At 39.3% G+C, this 21,008-nt stretch overlaps 1 protein-coding gene across 1 annotated transcript in view; it reads left to right on the top strand.

Annotated features, from left to right (window-relative positions):
• The window catches only part of LOC139728123 (uncharacterized), a 47,448-nt gene that overhangs the window by 11,790 nt on the left and 14,650 nt on the right, over positions 1 to 21,008 (top strand). The window contains exons 6-14 of the mRNA XM_071639086.1: positions 875 to 1,003; positions 3,348 to 3,473; positions 4,277 to 4,396; positions 6,055 to 6,210; positions 7,438 to 7,563; positions 8,128 to 8,253; positions 9,261 to 9,383; positions 16,738 to 16,824; positions 17,821 to 17,931. Coding sequence (XP_071495187.1) covers positions 875 to 1,003; positions 3,348 to 3,473; positions 4,277 to 4,396; positions 6,055 to 6,210; positions 7,438 to 7,563; positions 8,128 to 8,253; positions 9,261 to 9,383; positions 16,738 to 16,824; positions 17,821 to 17,931 — 1,104 coding nt within the window. The remainder of the gene's footprint in view (positions 1 to 874; positions 1,004 to 3,347; positions 3,474 to 4,276; positions 4,397 to 6,054; positions 6,211 to 7,437; positions 7,564 to 8,127; positions 8,254 to 9,260; positions 9,384 to 16,737; positions 16,825 to 17,820; positions 17,932 to 21,008) is intronic.

Below are 21,008 nucleotides of genomic sequence, written 5' to 3'. Positions count from 1 at the left end.
TGTGCCACTGACGTCATACGATGATATTTTTCTTTCGATTACAATGTGATCCTATCAACATTGTATATCATAAAGATAGATAGTAAGGATTTTTAGAATCGCGTGCAGGGAAAGGGTTGATCAAATTTCAGGTACCGTTAGATGTATGTTTTGTTTGTTTGTTTGATTTATTTTCTTCAAACATAAATTTTCATACATAAATCAAATTTCATTCCAGTAATATCACAGAAAACATCAATATACAGATTACAATGTACATGATTCAAAGAATGAAAATAGAAGATAGAAATAGAGGAAAGATAGTAGAAGAAACAAAGAAAAACTCGAAGTAAGAAGATGTAGTTCCCGTCTGTCTGCCTGTCGGATGTCAAGATGTAGTGGACTGTAATATTTATTGAAAATCTGATCGAATTCCGATGCACAATATGACATCCCTTCATTTATATAATCATCAATAGTCAGTCGTTGCAACCGGTCACAAATTCAGGGTCTCTTCAGAAGTCTTGCACAGATACTGAAAATACTTCATGAGTCAGTCAGGCTGTTCAATTATATCTCGGTTATATCTCCATTTAAGTCCAGTTAGCATGGAGGTCTCTTACCCCGAAAGAACCAATGTGTTCTTAGCTAATTGATGCTACTTGTAGGAGGAGGAGCTGCGCAGAGATTTACTTATCATGACTTTAACATTTGTGTCTTGTGTACAAATATCTGTACATCATTTTTTTTTTAATATTGGAAATAATTACCTCGATCATGTGGGTCACTTCGATATTTTTAAAATCTATTTTCTTTTACGATTTCAGTGTGCTTGAAGACGCAGTATTGTAACTATACTTCAATTAATGCTTTTTGAAATTGTGTTTCAATGCAGATATCAACGAATGCGCTCCGAACAGTGGTAGGGGACCTTGCAGCGAGAGATGCCACAACCACGGGGGCAGCTACTCCTGCAGCTGTCAGCGGGGCTATGAGCTCAACGCCGATGGACACTCGTGCGCATGTGAGTCAGTCAAGCCGGGGGAGGAATGGGGGAAGGCGGAGGAGGGGGGGGGGGGGGGGGCACCACTTGGAAGATGATTTGTTTCCTGTTTTTGCCTCGTTTTTCATGATGCATCAACTGTTGATAGAATGGCCCTGATTTTTTTTTTTCTTTTACAAGAGGATGTATATCAAAAGTCGGATTAGGTTAGAAGATCGTATCCATGGAGACGCGTTCATGACAGCCAACTTTCCAAGCGGAGAAGTACCTATGTTTTAAGAAGAGAATTGTTTTTCTCCCTAATTCCCCTTCAACAATAAAGTTGCCAGAACCCTGTATCTTCTCCGTGCACCTGTTTAGCCTCTTTACTCCATTGTATTCATGGCTATAGTTACACCCCAAAACAAACAAACAAAACACCCCTTACAAAACAGTCCAATTGAGAAGCAATGTCATGTTTATCGTGTTATGACGATATTCTGTCAACAAGTTCGCTTATATCATGAATTTTCGTGCAAAGATGAGTAGGATCTACTTAAGCACACACAATGCATTCTATAAGACGAAATAGCTAAATAACAGTAATTACTAGTCTGTAAATATAACAAACAGAAAAAATGGCATTGATTTCTAATCGGCCATGAAGTATTATAACCTGACTACCCCCGTTTGACCAAAAAAAAAAAAAATCTATTATTTTTATATCCCTGACTACCAATCATTTAATTTGTTTGTAGCATATTGATTTGTCCTGTATTTTTAAAGGCGTTATTTAACGGCACACCCTATAGCCAACGCAGAACACAGACGCTACCGACAGAAAAATAATTGGAATTATGCAGAAATAGTTTTTCTGACTATTAAATGCGCAGAAAGGTATCATACTTCGATAGCCTGGTTACGTAGTTAATGAGTAAATTATCATTCCTTTGATTAAATCCCGGGCTGTTTTATGGGATATTGTAAGCGAAAGTTCAATTTAATTTTAGTCCAATTTATTTATTTTTTTTTCATTTTCTACCACACAACGCAGTATAGGAAAATTACAAATAATCTAGAATAGAGACGCCTACACATTGATCGACGGTAAGATTAAAATCAGAGGTGACTAACTATTGAAAACAAGTATAGATAGTCTCACACCAAACTTGTTTCATTATCTACATGTTCTGAAAAAAAGTAGGGGACCACTTGTCTAAGCAGTGCTTATACTCGTATGTGGACAACTAATATAATCGACGCAAAACACTTAGACTTTCTTGATTTACAAAAGAAAAATATAAAGTAATTCAAAACAGGACAGACATTACAGGACAGAAAAGAAGAAAACCCACAAAAAAAAACAAAAGCGCAAAAGCACAGCAACATATGACTGTAAATGTAAATGAAACGATAGTGCTATACATTCATTGAGTGATTGTTAGATTTCATTTCCGAATTTCTTTTTCATGCGTGTGTAGATGTAATAAAAAGTCAATTGAACGAAGTATGATTGAGTATAACATCATTTGAAACTAACATTAAACTTGAAAATGCTACTTTTTCTTCAGTAAGTCATGATAAACAAAGCTTGCAATGCATAATGAAGAGTCAAATGATTAGGTCGGTTTAGTTATGTTTTCAACTTCATGCATATTTTCCTCTTAGCACCTGTAGCAAGCTATTTCGATCACAATGTGCATTTCAATGTTTTGAATGCAGTTTACACGTAGGATAGTTGTTACCATATATCGGGCAAGCCTCAGGCAAGCTATCTGGTAACATCAGTAACATCTGTCATTCCATCTTGCCATACTTCAGGTTTTCGTTCTTTCGAATCATTGACAACTTGAGCTCTTTTAAAAGCAATCCAGAAAGTAGATTTATAGATATTATATTAATCTCTTGCCATTCATTATTGTAACAAGTCATTGTATCAAATTTTTGTTTTCATTAGGCACATTATTCTTTTCTGTCACAATTTTACTCCTGTTGTCATCGAAATGTACTCTTTGTCATTCCAAATCATTTTATGTTTATATTCACATATATGTTCCACTTTTAATTCTGTTCATTTGCAGGTCATTTATGTTGTGTTTTATTATTATCATTACAATTGTTTTTATTGTTATTATTACTATTATCATTGTACCTGATACTCTTTGTGTTTGAAGCAGTTTTGTAAATTCTTATGCACTGCACGCGTGCCCTGCTGGAAATCAGCTTCAGAGCTGATAGCAGGCTTTTTACCCTGTTGAAATAAATCAAAGTCAAATCAAAATCAAATCAAAATCAAAAGAAAGAAACAATCTAGGCGTGTTTTTCCTCATCATCTTATAGTTTTTCCTATAGAATTAACAAAGTATATCCCGTTATGTCTTTGCAGATCAGATCGTGGATCCGTGCTCTCGAATGCGGTGTGCTTACGGCTCATGCGTAACGGTTAACGGGACGGCGTCTTGCCAGTGTCGACGGGGACTCGCTCTGTCACGTGACAGGCGAACGTGTGAAGGTAAAAAATAGTTGTCAGAGTACAGCCGTTTTCAGCTGGCATTCATCTCTCACTCCTTCACACAATTCCTGTATCACCATCTCCCAAAAGAGATTGGTCTTTGATTATGCTGTTGCCCTATTTGGCGATTTTTTTTTTTTACATATAGATATTATACAATTTATTCATACCAGAATATGTGTCATGTTTTCTGTATTATTAAATAACATATCTGTCAAACTATTTGTGTGCATGATAAAGGCCTTTAATGTTTTTGTTTTTATTTGTTTGCTGTTTGTGTGTTTTTAAGAGTGTATTAAGATTTGCATGCACTATTCTTGAGGATGTATGATTCGTGCTCATACTTTATCAATGCGTGACTGTGAGCTACATAAGAATTTTTAGAGAATAAGAATGAATTACAATATTAATTTGAAATAATTTCGTCGTCTTGTGCGAACGATAAGAGGAGCAAATACACTAAGCCCACTAAATCAAATTAACATTCCCTGCAAAAGAGTCGTATGTCCACTATTCTTAGACTCTGAATGTCAGAAAAGAGATTGGTGAAGTGTCAAAGTTTTCATTGTTCAGCAAATTCGATATTGTTTTACTTTTGCTTTCAAGTCATTGTGTGTACTTTTCTCGGCTTCGATATCAGCATCTCAATCAAGGTCACTAAATGGCGGGTTATTATGACATTACGTTAGCATCAGTTTTGGTATCACAAATTCTGTCTTTGCAAGCCGTATTGTGAGATCTTTTTATGAATATCACTGTGTCCCTCAACAACTTTTCTTTGAACCGAAAAAAAAAAATCTTAGACATCAACGAGTGTTCACGTCCGTCGTCGCCCTGCGAGTACCGATGCCGCAATACCTTCGGCGGTTACCAGTGCCTGTGTCCATCGGGCTCAGCCCTTGTGGGAGGAAGGCGGTGCAGAGGTAAGCCAAACAAAAGTACTAAGTAACACTAGCATCGAGTAGTTCGACGTTTTCGGGGGGGGGGGGGGGGTCGAGACCTTGTCAATCATAATACATGTATTTAAGTTTCCATTACCCAATTCATATTTCCCACTGAGATGTTGGGTGTGGCGTTGTAGTCGGCACTGATTGTGTGTTGCTATAAAGGTAAGGTGTGTCGGGCTCTTAGTTTGATTTCAGTTTTCATGTGTAGTAACAGAGTCTTACTGACCTGTCATGTCTTTGCCATATATGAAAGGTCGATTTAATAAATATAGTATAAATTCTGAATAAAAGATGATGTACTCTGACTCCTAGAATGATAGCCCGGGGAATGATAGTCTTCAGACGCTGTCTATAGCTGATGGTGTCGCCTTTGATGATCTTTTCCTGCCCAGCGAATGGGGGAAGACGTGCTGATCCATCAATCCTAAATAAAGCGAGGAAGCAGCAATTTATTATGCATTCAAAGAGGCGAGTCCCAGGGGCATAGAGCTGTTGAGAAATCACCGAGGGCAATAGGATCAGACATTGTAGGATTCACTGCCCCATCCACTCAGCAATAAGTGGGTATCTCATCGGTCTGGTGATGGCTGGTTGCGGAGATGTCTTCTCGGCGTCTCCGCGATGTCTCCTGGAGACTATAGCCGGGTCCTGAGGAGAATCGAGCATGTTCAAAATTTTAAAGAAACCTTTTCCAATTTCAGCTGGTCCCGGAGATGTCGTTGCCTCGTCGCTGTGACTAATTTTGTCCGAGACGTCTCCGAGACCTAATGGCGACCTACCGGCGACGATTTTGAGACGTCGCGAATACGTCTCGGCAACAGAGAATGCTTCTCGGAGAAGTCGCGATGAAGTTACGGGTGAATAAGTTGTCATCTTGTTTGGAGACGTCTCGGGCGTCGCTCTGCAGTTGTCCCCTTGGTGAGAGCTCAAGCCATTTTTTGGGTCTACCGAGACTGACCATCAGTAGCGGCAGCAGTCGTGGCGACGTCTCCTCCTGTGGGATAGGCCCTTAACCCCTCAGAATGTTTGTAATGTTTTTTCGGATTGAATGAAAATTCTGGGCCCTGTTTCATAACGCCGTTCGTAAAGTTGCGCACGGCTTTACTAACGACTTCAATATGGCAAGCCAAGTGGGTTTCCTAATCATTGTTAATCAATTTTAATAGCTAAATTTGCAGATGATAATGATTATTCTTACATGTTAACACACGTTTTTAGTTGAAAGCGTATTTTTGTTTGCTGTAGATGAAGATAATATTGACATACAGTCGTACTTTGTTAAAACGTAAGCAGGTAAGGGGAAAAGTGGGCACTCATATTGGCACTTCATATTCCAGTCTTTCGTAAAGTCATGCGTAACTTTACGAACAGCTTTATGAAACGGGACCCTGGTCTTTGTGTGTTGCAATGCAATGGCGGATCCAGGCAGGGGTGCACCGGGCGCGCGCCCCCCCTTTTTTTTTCAAAACAAAAGAAATAAAAAGAAAAAATGGGGGGTGGGGTGCGTGCGCCCCCATCAATTTTGTAAAAAGGCGCCCCTCTTTACGGAATTCCTGGACCCGCCCCTGCAATGGCATATGATGCATGCATCATTAGTTTGCATGCATTAATCCACCGACTGTTCTTGACGGCAGAATGTCCCGCCAACACCTACCTGAGCTCAAACGGACGGCGCTGCAAACCGTGCCCAGAAAACTCGATCACCAGTGACCCCGGTCGACCTTCAATCGCCGACTGCCGATGCAAAATCGGCTTCATCGTCGTCCCTGGATCTAGTGTTCGATGTGCAGGTGACTATCTGGCAGGCATCAGCGAAAATGATAATAATAACAATACTAATAAAATAATGGTAGTAATAGTAATGATGATGATAATAATGATAGTAATATAACAATGATAATGATACTACTACTACTACTACTACTAACTAATAATAATAATAATGATAATAATAATGATAATAGTGATAATAATAATAATGATAATAATAATAATAATAATAATAATAATAATAATAATAATAATAGTAAGAAGAAGATAACAAATATTTGGTAATCTTTATACGCTTTACATACAATACTTGAGTGACTCTACAATGCAATATAAAACAGACCCTAAAGAAAAAACAACAACAACAGAGTTTTTGCCCCTAAGAGACGTTTTTTTTTTCTTGGTCACCTGAAGAAATCCGGAAGTGGAATCAGAAATTTGCGCTGAGGGCCCCCCCTTTTTTGTGCTTGTTAGGTGATGAAACCCAGAAGTGGTATTAGAAATATAAACGCACTCTCCCCCCCCCCCAAAAAAAAAAAAAAAAAAAAACTGGTGACGCCCCTGTAATATCATATGATATACTTGATATAATTTGTTTTTTTTTTCCTTTGGAATGTATAGTAGAAGTACTTAGTAAACACCATCCAATCTGATTCGAAATAGATTTTTAAAACATCGTTTGATTTCAATCTGAATCAACTGACAGTAATGTCAATGCTAGAGAAATGCAACATATAAATTCTGCAATAGTTGATGCCAACTTGCCTCTCTTTGTTACAAATAACATTATTATGACGAAAACGATATCTAGAATTTTTTTTCTTTAAAATGTTATTGTTATTATACATCATCCATAATCAGGGATGTAGAGAATGTATGTAAGTTGTTAATGTCTTACATTTGAAGATCTTCCAGTTCAATACGGGGGATCAGGAGTGATGAATTGCATCACGTGACTAAAAGTAATAGATAATAGCGTAAGTAACTCACTAAACTTGCTTATTTATTTTATTTTTATTTTTTGTTCTGGTATAATTCACACTACCTCAGTTGTTACGAAATGTTTTATATTGCAATTTACACTGTTCTCAAAGATGTCCTTTGAAATGGATGAAATTACAGTACAAATGTTACGTAATTTTTGTGTGTGTTATTTTTGTGGGTTGTATGTTTTCATAGGGAACTGTTAATCTTTGGTGACGAAGTATGATGTTAACCTTTTCATTCCTCGTTCGAATGGAATCCAGACGTCAACGAATGTGCCATGCGCAACCATGCCTGTCAACACTCGTGTATCAACACCGAGGGATCCTACTTCTGCACGTGTAACACTGGTTATACACTAGATCCCCAGGATCAGAATTCGTGTATAGGTAGGCAAGAAAAAGTCAATAACTCTCCCGGTACATGAGTAACACAAACACTAGCCCCTCATGTTGGTTTTACAGGGCTGTACAAATCATACGACTTTCTTCCTTCTTCTGTAGTTCGTTTGTCTTTGTTTTTGAACAAAACATCAAATTTCATGTGTGGACGCTTGTGTATTTTTTTTTTTACATGATCGTTACTTAGCAAAATATGGGATGCAAAGCTGTTTATCTGTTTGATGATTTAAAGGGACAATCATAAAGTAATTAGGCGGATTTGAACAGTATCACCCAGAAATTTACGTTTACATAGTAATGCCCCTTGCTAACTCCCTCATTACACAGGTTAATGTACTTCTCTGTTTGTGAGCGGGTAAGTGGATAGAAGTATCCAGAGTAAGTTTAGGTGGCTCACTTAAAAGAATTAGTTGCCTTCCAGTAGAATTAAGCTGTGTTTGTAGCGGTGCGTGTCTGTGTGTGTGCATGTATGTGAGTCGCATACTATCATGTTTTGTTTTTTCAAAATGTCATAAATTTCAAGTCCATGTTTTCCTTCTTTGTTGTTGAAAGAAATCGATGAGTGCTTACTGAACAACGGAGGTTGTGCGTACCAGTGCCGCAACTCTCCCGGGAGCTTCTCCTGCACCTGTCCCGAGGGTTTCGCCGTCGATCCCCATGATCGGTTCAGCTGCATCGGTAAGACTTTGAATGCAATTAGCAACTGTCACTTCTAATTCAGGGTCGTATCTTCACTGACGGTTTGAAAGTGCATTTGGTGTCTTCCAGTGCACCTTCTTTCGTTTTCCCAATTCTATATCTTTTTGTTTCCACTTGTTTTTTTTTTTTACTGTACTGAGACATGCTTAGAAAAATAATTTTGCCTGGCATTTGTTCCCTATTTCTATTCATTAAGAGATGCCTTCTTTTTAAATACACAAAGTTTATTGTAATTTTTCGCATAAGATGCGTGATAACGGGGTACATGGTTTCTACATCTAAAGGTGTATACATTTAACAACATTGTCATCATGTTCTCATAGTCGTCACCACAATTACTATTCTAGATATCATGATTACTATAGTATTATCATGTAATAATTATGGTCAATAATTATGATAGTCATAATTATCACCTATATCATTAATCTATTATTATCAGTGGACATTTCATTTAAAAAAAGATTACACATCTTTCTGTCTCGCTTTGATTTTTATTGACGCACAAAAGGAGCATTAATCATTAAGTTCAAGTTTATGAACTTTATTGCTTTTTATTGTACACCCTATATACACCCTATTCTCTTTACATTCGCTCTAGCCCGTCCACGTGCTAGTAAGTATACAATGTGAATGGTCAATGAGCGTGATTTTACAGGATTTCTCATGAGATGCAAGATGTAGATAGACGCTCTACTTCACGAGCCAAAGCCAAATTAAATAATGAGGATTTTTTTTAATTGCACGTATAAAGACCGTTCACTATTTGTTTTATGAACCCATCGGATGTTAACGGAGCGTGGTCCAAGCCAATTACAAAAGGTCTGAATGTAACGAAACTACGAAAATTGCGAAACTGCTAGTTTATTGAACAGTCAGCTTACCCGATAGCAAAGGTGTGTTATGGTACATTTTAGAGAATGTCATATGATGAGCAATAACGAAAATGTTTGTATTCTGTTTTTTTTTTTTACCATATTATGCAGATGTGAATGAATGCGCCTTCGACAGTTCTAGATGTGACCATGTGTGCGTCAACAACGTGGGTTCGTATTTTTGCACGTGTCCTCAAGGCTACAGGCTCAACGAAGACGGAAGAACATGCACAGGTCTGTACCCAACTTTAAAGTTTGTGCCCGAGAGCTTATATCCACTCCTATTTTTTTCCGATGTATGAGGGCTGCAAGCAAATCAAGCTACGCTTAAAGGGACTGTACAGTACTGGTTGAGGTGGGGATTCATGTTTTCAACATTCCTATAAGTGAGACAATGAGAAACCTCCTATGAAATATGAAAGAGCATGTAATTTCAAGAAGGATTCAACGTTTGTTTGATGAAAATTGGTTTTCAAATGGCTGAGATATCCAAAAAAAAGTTTAATAATAATAAAAGGTGACAGGCCACGCCTTTCATTAGGATCTCTTTGTTTCACCTTGTTTTTGGATATCTTAGCCATTTCAAAACCGATTTTCATCAAATCAACTTTTGAGTCCCTTAGAATTGCATGCTCTTTGACATCTCATAGAGTGGTTTCTGAATATCTCGCAAAACGTTAAAAGCTAAATCCTCACCTCAACCAGAACTGTACACACCCTTTAAGCTGTAGCTGTAACCCTTCTGTATAATTCCTTGTATCGCTGATACGTTTTGCTGTACACTGTAAAGGCAATGAAGAAAAAAAACCCTACTATGTTAAGAACGTATTTCATATATGTATGCCACCAACAATCTATGTACACATACTCATGAATGTGTATGTACGATGATAATGTAAGAATCAATAAATCAAATCAAATCACTTTCATTGGGTAACCAGGATTATGGGCAGAAGATGCCAGTTAAGATTTTTTTTTTTTAAGCTCGCGTAAAGGAACGAAGTAATTGATTATCTCTAGGGCTAAATATATTCGAGTAGGCAATTGACAAGCCCGCCCCCTTTGATGAGAAAGTTTACATTCCGTAACATCTATCAGGATTCATGCGCTCCACCAAAAAGAGCAAGCTCTAATCAACAGCTATATTCAAATTAAAAAAAAAACAATAGTGTAATGACTTCATGACGTCGAGGATATTCATGTATATGATATGATTTATAATACTGCATGATATACTTAGTGAGGGGTAATATAGTGACGTAACAATTTCACTATCCATTACATTTAGTTTTTTCATTGAGTGTGAACTTTGAATGTGTTAACATGTTAATACTATGTGTTGTAATAATCATTGTTCGCGTCTCATTAAAAGCATTATTCACCATTTTGCAGATGAAACAGAAGCCCAGCATTAGTGCTTCAAAATACTTCTAAGATCTGAGTTAGGGATAGAAACAGCCATTGCGAAAAATTAAATCAGTATAATCAATGTTAGTGTCCTGGGTATGACGTTAAACTGCATCCGGACAGTGTAGGAAGGTCATGCGTGGACTTAGCTTTGGCCACAGCTAAGCTCTTAAAATGTGCATAATTGACCATTATTACCTACACTGTAACTGGCGAGTAGTCAGCGCCATAAAACTGACTAGGCCCCTCGCTGGCAGCAGGACGAGGAACCAAAATTCAGCATGAGGTGACAGACTACCAACATGGTGACTGGTTATTAGTAGCAGCCGGATGAATGGTATCATCAGCGACTGGTACTGTTGCTCTAGTTAGTTGAGCACTGCGAATGTGGAAAGTAATGGCGACCTACCACATTTCAATTGTATCGCTTACACACCCAAATGGCAGCACAAAGACATGGAAATCACGTTTTTAGGACAGAGGGTGGCTCCACCAGGCCTGAAGTCCTAGAAGTTGCTACTGGCGAAGAGCCTATTGTTGATGCAAGTACCACTACTCAAGATGATGGCCATGCACCAAATCCTGCAGGAAGTACACGACCTGAAGGCGATAGTGTGGAAAACTCAAGAATACGGCTGAGAAACCACATGAGAGTAGCAACATGGAATGTCAGAAGCTTGAGGTCAGGAAAGCTCAAAATGGTCATAAATGAAAGTAAGCGTTATAATATCAGCATAATGGGTATCGCAGAACACAGATGGGCAGGTCAAGGACATTTTCAACCTGAGGAAGGAGGTATGTTTATCTACTCCGGTAGAGAACAACCTGGAATAGGGGGTGTTGGTATATACCTGACAGATGATGTTGCAAACTCTTTATTAGGATATAACCCTATTAGCGATAGGGTATTAACACTGAAACTACAAGGTCAACCAGCAAACATCACGGTCATCCAGGCTTATGCGCCTACGAGTGCAGCCCTTGATGAAGATGTTGAACAGTTTTACGAGAGCATACAACAAGTACTTGACTCAATCCCAACTAACGACATCGTCATCCTGATGGGGGATTTTAATGCAAAAGTAGGTGAAGGTTTTGAACTGGGTGAGGAAACTACAGTTGGTGGCTTTGGGCTAGGTGAAAGAAACGACAGGGGAGAACAACTTGTGTCATTTGCTGTAGCAAATAATCTGAGCATATGCAACACTCTCTTCAAACACCACAAGAGGAGACTGTATACTTGGACAGCCCCAAATGGGACAACAATGAATCAGATCGACTACATTCTTGTCCGCAGAACCATGAGATCAAGTGTTAGAAACACCCGTACATTTCCAGGTGCAGACTGTGGGTCGGATCATCAGCTACTGTGCTTAGATATGAAATGCAAAGTCAAAGCCAAGAAGAAGTGTCAACCAGTCATGAGATTTGATGTGTCAAGCATACCAGATATCTTTTCAGTGGAGGTACATAACCAATATGAGGCCCTAGCAGCGATAGCAGAAGAGATGTCACCAAATGATCTTTGGGAGGAAACAAAGGAAGCAACACTCACAACAGCCAAAAAACACCTATCACGGAGAAGGAGGAAAAAATCAGAATGGATCTCAGAAGAAACACTCAATCTCATTGAAAAGAGGAGAAGTATGAAAGAGGAAGGTGTTAGCATTGCCAGCTTGGAGTACCGTAATGCAACAAAGGATATCAAGAGGGCATGCCGAAAAGACAAGAGACAATATCTTTTAAACAAGTGTTGTAGTATAGAAGCACACAGTAAAGCAGGCAACAGTAAAGCAATATATGGTGAAATTAAGAATTTGACCAAAAAGTTTAAACCCAGTCTGAATGTTATTAAGAATAAAGAAGGCAATATTTTAACAGAAACAAATAACATCCTGGATCGCTGGAAAGAATACTGTAGGGAACTGTACGAGGATGAGGAAGTGGAGGAAGAAGCAGAAGAAAGTCCGCTAAACTGGAAGATAAAGACATCAGAAGACAGTCACCTGACCCCTTTGCGATCTGAAGTAGAAGCGGCAATGAAAGCTCTGAAAGGAGGAAAGTCACCAGGTTGTGATGGGATTCAAGCAGAACTATACTCCTTGCTGGTGGTGAAGCAGCCATTACATTGATGCACAAGCTCTGTGTGAATATATGGCAGACAGGGGAATGGCCTGTTGACTGGTGCCGTGCTCTGTTTGTGCCCATCCCAAAGAAAGGTGATCTACAAATTTGTGAAAATTACAGAACAATCTCCCTTATATGTCATGCAAGCAAGATCATGCTAAAAATACTTCTTAGTAGGATCACTCAACAACTAGAGAAGGAATTGAATGATGCCCAAGCAGGTTTCAGGAAACACCGGGGCACTCGAGACCACATCTTCAACCTACAACTGCTCATTCAAAAATGTCATGAAATGAACCAGGAGGTATTCATTTGTTTTGTAGATTATTCCAAAGCTTTTGATAGTATCAAATATAACCGTCTTTGGAAAGTGATGCTGGAAATGGGCTTCCCCCATCATGTAATTAAGTTGATTAAATTTTTGTATGCAGAGCAACAGTCAGCTGTTAGATTGGAATGTGGCACCACGGACTGGTTTGGCATCAAGAAAGGAGTACGACAGGGATGTACACTCTCTCCAGCACTTTTCAACATCTACACAGAGAACATAATGAGGGAAGTACTGGACAGAAAACAAGCAGAAAATTTTGATCTCCTACATGTTGGAGGGAAAGAGCTAGGAGATTTGCGATATGCAGATGATGCAGCTATAATCTCTAAATCAAAAACTGGCCTGAGAAGTTTTGTCACAACCCTAAATGAGAGAAGTAACTCATATGGTCTGAAAATGAACGCATCAAAGACAAAAGTTATGTCAGTGGCTAATGAGACAAGGGGAAATGATGAAAGAGTTAGCATTGATGGTTCAATACTGGAGGAGGTTGACAACTTCAAGTACCTTGGGGTGAGAATGCAGCAAAATGGTGATAACAGCAGGGAAATCAAAAGCCGACTAGCTATGGGTTTGAAGGCATTGAATGCCATGAAGAAGCTATGGCAAGGACAAGACAAGGAGACAAAACTCAGAGTTCTCAGAGCCTGCATTTTCCCAATTGCAACCTACGCATCCGAAGCTTGGGTTCTACGGAAGGCAGATGAGAAAAGAATCTGTGCATTTGAAAATAAATGTTATCGCAGAATTTTGAGAGTCCCGTGGGTGGAACGACGAACAAATGAAGACATCAGAAAGGTACTCAATGTACCGAGTGACTGGCTACTGAAGTATGTAAAGAAACAGAAGCTTGGATATTTTGGGCATATTATGAGACACAGTGGGATGGAAAAGAGAGTCCTTATGGCCCAATTCCCTGGAAAGCGTAGTAGAGGGAGACCAAGATATAGATGGGACAGAACGGTGAGGGAGACATTTGGTTCTATGGAGAAAGCAACTAGAATGGCTCAAAACAGACGTTTGTATCATGCTGCCGTGAGGGAAGCTACGCTCTGACAAGAGTATGCTGCGACGACGACGACGACGAATCAATGTTAAGTACTGTTAAATATACAACATGTGAACGATAGTAATAATGAAAAATTATCATAACAAGACTCATTCCATAGCCAATTCAAACCAAGAAAGCACTGATGGTTACCATGGATTCCAGAGTTAGCATTAATTGTAACGTTACCACAGTTTTGTGCAACATGGCCCTGATTGTGAATATAATAAATATTAAGTATAAGCCATATTTGCAGTTTGGGAAGATCGCTAGGGCGAGATTTCTAAGTAAACTACAGTATAATTATTATCATTATGTATATGTAGGTACAGTGGAATTCTCTTTGGTTTGCTAACCGAAACATTCGCATCAGAAATCTGATTGAGAGGGCGTTGCAATTTATTTCAGTCTGATGTTAACTTTACTAACATAATTTAATATGCACGGGACTTTAAGGCGTCCCTTCTTCTCACGCAAAGTACTAGTACTATCAGATCCCAAAAAGTGCCAATGGTGCCAGTGTTAACGTTTCATCTAGATAACAGTCTGCAGTAAACGAGTACGCACGTTGGTGTTTGGAAGCTGTTGCAATGTCAGTATTATCGCAGTCAGTTAAAACCTAATGACAGGAGGTGAAACTGTCAGTGGAAGCTCAGACCGGTGCCGCGAGATTACCTCTTTTGATTTGAATTATGGTAAAGGTCGAGGGGAATTCCCGGCGAAAGTCCCGCCGCCTTGTAATTGGGATAGTTTATTTCCTGTTTCTTTGGATTATCTATTGATACAATCAAGAAGCTAGTTGCCATCTACTCTGTACAGTACTGTAATAAAGATAGCAATGACAAATTGCACTTTTTCAACTTTGAGTGTCATCACGAAGGAACAATGACTGTCTCAGTGAAATAATGAGATCCGTCAGTGAAAGTGGCCAAATAAATAGGCCACCCTTTAGGAATGCAGGTTTGTGTTTACGGTTGTGTTCAGGGTTTCTTCTAACATTTTATGGTCCATAACATTTAACATGGCCACCTGCGTGATAACTTGGTCACTCCCACAAAGGCCAGAAAGGAGAGAAAACGGATAATGGTTTAGCATTTGTTGGAGTTAGATTTCTCGACAACGTGGATATATTGAATGTTATGGACCATAGAAGGTTAGAAAAACCTGCCGTGGCCTGCAGGCTGGCCTGTTAATTTGACCACTTTCACAGATCTCACCCATTCAGTGAGACATCCTTCGTTTATTTTTGATTGATTGTTTATTGTCCCCGCCGAACGAGTTCGAGCAGGGGACTATGAAACGGGCTCCGTACGTGTGTGTGTCCGTGTGTCCGTCCGTGTGTCCGTCCGTCCGTCCGTGTGTCCGTCCGTGTGTGCGTCCGTGTGTGATCAAAATCTTCAATTTGCTACTACTCTGTCATTTATGAGCCAATTTTGATTCTGTTTGCTTTATATGATAGCACTACATGGGAGCTTTGAAACTTCTACACAGAATTTCAGTCGTGACCTTTGACCTATCTTGTACATTTTGCTTCAAAATGCTACTCCTTCGCCATTTCTAACCCGATTTCGATTCCGTTTGCTTTATGTGATGGCACTAGGTGAGGGCTTCAAAACTTCTACACAGAATTTTGACCTTTGACTTCTTTGACCTTTGACCTTGATTTTTGACCTGTATTGTACATTGGATACAAAATGCTACTCCTTCGCTATTTCTTACCCGATTTCAATTCCGTTTGCTTTATGTGATGGCACTAGGTGAGGGCTTCAAAACTTCTACACAGAATTTTGACCTTTGACTTCTTTGACCTTTGACCTTGATTTTTGACCCATATTGTACATTGGCTACAAAATGCTACTCCTTCGCCATTTCTAACCCGATTTCGATTCTGTTTGCTTTATGTGATGGCACTAGGTGAGGGCTTCAAAACTTCTACACAGAATTTTGACCTTTGACTTCTTTGACCTTTGACCTTGATTTTTGACCTCTATTGTACATTTTGCTACAAAATGCTACTCCTTCGCCATTTCTTACCCGATTTCGATTCTGTTTGCTTTATGTGATGGCACTAGGTGAGGGCTTCAAAACTTTTACACAGAATTTTGACCTTTGACCTTGATTTTTGACCTACATTTTCTTGTACATTTTGCTACAAAATGCTACCTTTGCCATTTCTAACCCGATTTCGATTCCGTTTGCTTTATGTGATGGCACTAGGTAAGCGCTTCAAAACTTCTACACAGAATTTTAACCTTTGACTTCTTTGACCTTTGACCTTGATTTTTGACCTATATTGTACATTTTGCTACAAAATGCTACTTCCGGCGGGGACATATATTACGCACTGCGTAATTTCTACTTTTCCTTGTTTAATTATTCCTCTTACAATTATCCGCTATTTAGTTGCAATAAAAGATACTGGCAATAATGAATACATGTTTCCTTTAGATCACGACTTCAGAGCTGGATTGTAATGCTGCAAAATGCTTTTAAGTTTCTCAAGAATTATTTCCTCTGTGTCTTTTAATTTAACGGGGTGGACTATTAATGTTCTCTCTTCTCCATCTCACCCTTCCTGTCTCTCCTCCTCTCTCCCTCCCTCCCTCCCTCTATCTATCTATCTATCCACCTATCTATCTACTTACCTATCTATCTACCATTGGCCATACTATCAGCCGAAACTTGCAGTCCGCTGTCAGACCCCAGAAACGGAAGAGTGAGCAGAAGCTGTGGCCGGGACCAAGGCGACACCGGTCTGCCGGGTAAAGAACCGCAGAAAACTCTCCGCAATAAAAAAAAAACAAAAACCTATGAACCTCTGGTACAATGCACTGCTCTTTTTATCACTAGGTTATTCTACTTAGCCCATAACTCGTCCTGTGTCCTTTAAGTACTTGTTAATGTAGAGCTTGAAAAACACAATTATTTTTCAGTTGTAATGTAACTGCAACACCCATTCTTGTACCGCGTTCTATATCTCTCTGGAATTACACAAGCGGAATAGATATTGGTCCCTGAGTGAGTAGGTACTTGTTAGAATGAATTCCAATCGAAAAACGAAAACAAAAGGAATAATCAGTGCATGATAACCATTAGAACAAACGACCTGAACAAAGATATGGTAACCTGGGGCCGACGAATAGAAAATTGCAAAGTAAGGGTGAATGTTCATAATCTTGAAAAGAGTGGAAAAAAAGTCGACTGAAATATTCAAGGCTTCAAGCCGTCACGCATAGTGACTATGCTGTCCTATGTTGGAAAAAGGAAGCAATTACCATGTAATGTACCATAGTAATGAATGTCTTTAGACTAAGCAACACTCGTCCTACTGATGAGATATGTCCGCATCAAGACGTCCTACGGTTAAATTGAACTGGTGTCAATGTAAATTACAGATAAATTTTGCTCATCTATATTAAAGGAACAGCATTCTGTCGCTTGCTTCTCTTTGTCAGGATAGGACATAACATGCAGTATAAACCTGTGCTCACCTTAGATTCAAGTTTCCTTCCTGAAGATGTAGAAACACGACTTAATTTGCATATAATTTATCTACGAACAATATCGAATGACTATGTCCTCTCAATGTTGTTTCCCTCACATTTCTTTGCCATCAAGACTAATCGCGATTATACCTTAATCAGTGTAATGTGAGTGCGATCTCATAAGGGGGGCCAAAGAGGCGCAAAGGCACCAATGTGCGTAAGTTGTTTACTGTCCTCCAATACGGTATGTTTTTTTTTTCTGCTCTTTTTCAGTCCAAACAACGTGCACGTATAACTGCAACCGAGGTTACCACTTGGAAGGCGAGGAGCAGCTCGTGTGTACAGCCAACGGCCAATGGTCAGGGGAAGTTCCCCGTTGCGTTCGTGAGTACCGCATCGGCAATTCGTTTAATCTTAAAGCCCCCTCACACCTGAGCGAATGTAGGGGGACGAAGGGGGACGAATGAGAAAAACGCACGAAATGCGCGCGAACTCAACGATTTCAAATAAAATTGCCTTCAAATCATTCGATTATAAACTAATAAAGTCAAATATGATCAACGAATGGTAAGCGAAGGATAAATATGACACGCGAAGGATAACGATTTTTCGGTTCACTTCTTTGAGTAAATTGCGGCCGAAGGCGAGCGAAGGGTTGATATGACCCGATAAGACGAACGAACAAAGAGCAATGGTTTGATATGGCGTGCGATTGGAAACGAAGACGAAAGAATATATCAGGCGTTCTCGTACGTGTGTGTGCGCTCCTCGGGGAGTATAAAAGCGACCAGGTCCGTCCAGATTTTAGTGCGGCCAGAGAAATCATCCACGCAACATTTAAATTTAAAGGACGACAAAGATAAACAGTAAAATCAGCCGGAAGATTCCAGTATTTTTTGCCATTGTAAACATTAATATTTTTTTTTCCGCAAAACTTGTGCGAGTACGTGGAAGGTGATAGTCATCACGATGACGAGTTGGGTAGATATGAAGAGAGTTATTTCTATAATATGAACATATGTGCAAAAATGTCAGGAAGCTCATCAATTGACAATTTGTACATAAAAATACCAACATTATAATGAAACAAATCAATCAATTTCAGATTTTTCCTTCTACACAAAAGATCATTTGTGTGAAATAAATATCCAATATTATTAATTATTCTTAAAGCACGTTTTTGAAGAAGAAAAAGGGTATCAAGCAAAAACTGAGATAAATTGCCCCAATTGCTTTCATTTTAGCAAAAAAGTAAATATTGAAACAGTAACAATGGAGGTGAGGTGATAAAAATTTGACGTACCCCTAAATTGACTCGAACTACCCTCTTTCCCCTATTGTATCGTACCTACCACCAACATCGCACCAGATAAATTTGTATAGTTACTGTCCACTATAATAGCCAGCATGATTATACTAAAAAACCCTTGTAGTTGCAGCATTGCGAGCCGGACAGAGGAGGCTTTCTGATGGCCACATGCTTGCCATCAATAGCTGCCACACAGTGGGGAAAATTCCAGCGCTTATAGAATCCACCAGCAAGTTGTTTCCATCCATCAGGGGTTGAAGGGGCTGTCATGACTTCATCTGCATACTCGTCACATATGGCCTGACACACTTCCCTGGCCACTACAGATAGGGTGTTTTCAGGCACCCTCCACCCATACTGCATGTCGGAGTACTTGGTGCCAGACACAAGATGACGGAGAGTAGCTGCCAACTTGAGACCTTCTTCCAGCGGCTCCCTGTACCAGGTGTACTGCCTCCTGATTCTTCCTCTAACCCTCTCCAGGATTTCATCGTAGAGTTCAGGGGGCATGCAGAGAAATTTCTTGAAAGTCGAAGGGTCTTCACTTCGGAGCTCAACCAACAGCTGGTCGTAGATTCCAAAAGCCCTTCTTCTGGCAGGGTTCAGCCTAGTCCTTCTCCAGATACGACGTCGTCTGAAGCCTCGTCTCCATCTGAATCGGCCTCTGATGAACTGGTGTAGGTTCAGCTGCTGATGTATGATATCATTCTGAGCCATTGCCAGTAAATACTGGACTCTGAGGCGGGCTGCATCTTCCATTTTTCTGAAGAAACTTTTAAACTTTCAGGTGGAATGTTTATATATGAGTAGCGTGGCGAGTGGCTGGTCACAGAGAGGAGCTCAGCATTCGCCAATTTTTTCGTCAGGTCATTCGCTCGTATTCGTATCACTTCGCAATCCATAGTTTGTCACAGTATCTCTTAGACTTGCCTTCGTGTAAGCATCGCCTTTCAAATTTAGTAAAAGTCAATCTTAGTTTCCCTTCGCATAGAAGATGGCAAGCGAAAATACGTTTGTCATAGTATCTTCGTTTCTATGCGCAAGTCCACATGTAGTCATCGTGTTGCTTCGTTTAGGGTTCTTTCGAGATCGGTCCACCTTGGCAAAAGCGCGATGAGGGACCATGCGTGACAATAGCACACGAACGATAATCGAACGATTACCGCAGACTAAATAAGAGATGCAAATGACAGACGAATTTTCAATTCGTCGGGAAATTTTAAACATTTTCAAAAATCCCGTGCGAATTTGAATAATCGCAACTGTTAGTTCAGAAGGTGTACGAACCCAAACACGAAGGGTAAATATGACTTACTATCAATTACCATTGAAAACGATTTTTCCAAAAATGCCTTTCGCCAGCCATCGCAAGTCATATTTCAGGCAATTCGCTCAGGTGTGAGGGGGGCCTAAAAGCTGAATTGTCGCCTTCTTTGTGATTTTTGCTACTTCTTTTTCTCATAATCTTATAATGTTACCGTATTGAATATATCAACTACACCTGCAAATATTTCAATTGATATGCATGATATTTATGTATAATTTTGAGCTTGCCACATATTATTCCTGTATATGTAACGTATACACTTATCTACTTATTCCTATCTTTACCTCTCCTTCTCCTATATCCCTCTCGTATCTCTACTCCACACTTCTTTCGTATTGATACTTACTTTGAGAATCACTACCATAATGTTACTTTCCCTTATATTTCTGCAATTCTGAATGGAGATATATGAAATTTTATGTATATTTCGGGACAGTTAGAAAAATTTTTTTTTTGAAAAATTTGATGTTATTTGGACGATGTTTAAAGAAGAATGTATGTCACGGGATCTTGGAGTCGGGCGAGAGTGCTACGGTTCCCAAATACATGTTTCACGGGATAATCTAGTCATGAGAACGAAATTTGGTTACGAAATATATAAACAATTGATATAATTATATTTGGGGTTCTGCAATGACATGTTTCTAAATATCTTATTTTTGGTTATCATCAGTCATGCAAAATTGATGTCCTGCGTATGATGTTCTGTAGTTTTATTGGAGTACAGGCAAACCAGCTGTCACAGTATTTTTCATATAGATCTGGTTGTTTTGACCAATGTGGAATATGTTCTTACCGTGCGTTTTATATATCGGATATTGCTCA

Source organism: Diadema antillarum, unplaced genomic scaffold, assembly GCF_040938485.1.
Source record: "Diadema antillarum isolate AM-2024a unplaced genomic scaffold, OU_Dant_1.0 scf00000018, whole genome shotgun sequence".
Taxonomy (NCBI): domain Eukaryota; kingdom Metazoa; phylum Echinodermata; class Echinoidea; order Diadematoida; family Diadematidae; genus Diadema; species Diadema antillarum.
The sequence above is the reverse complement of the archived record's forward strand: the minus strand, read 5'-3'. Positions and strand labels throughout refer to the sequence as shown.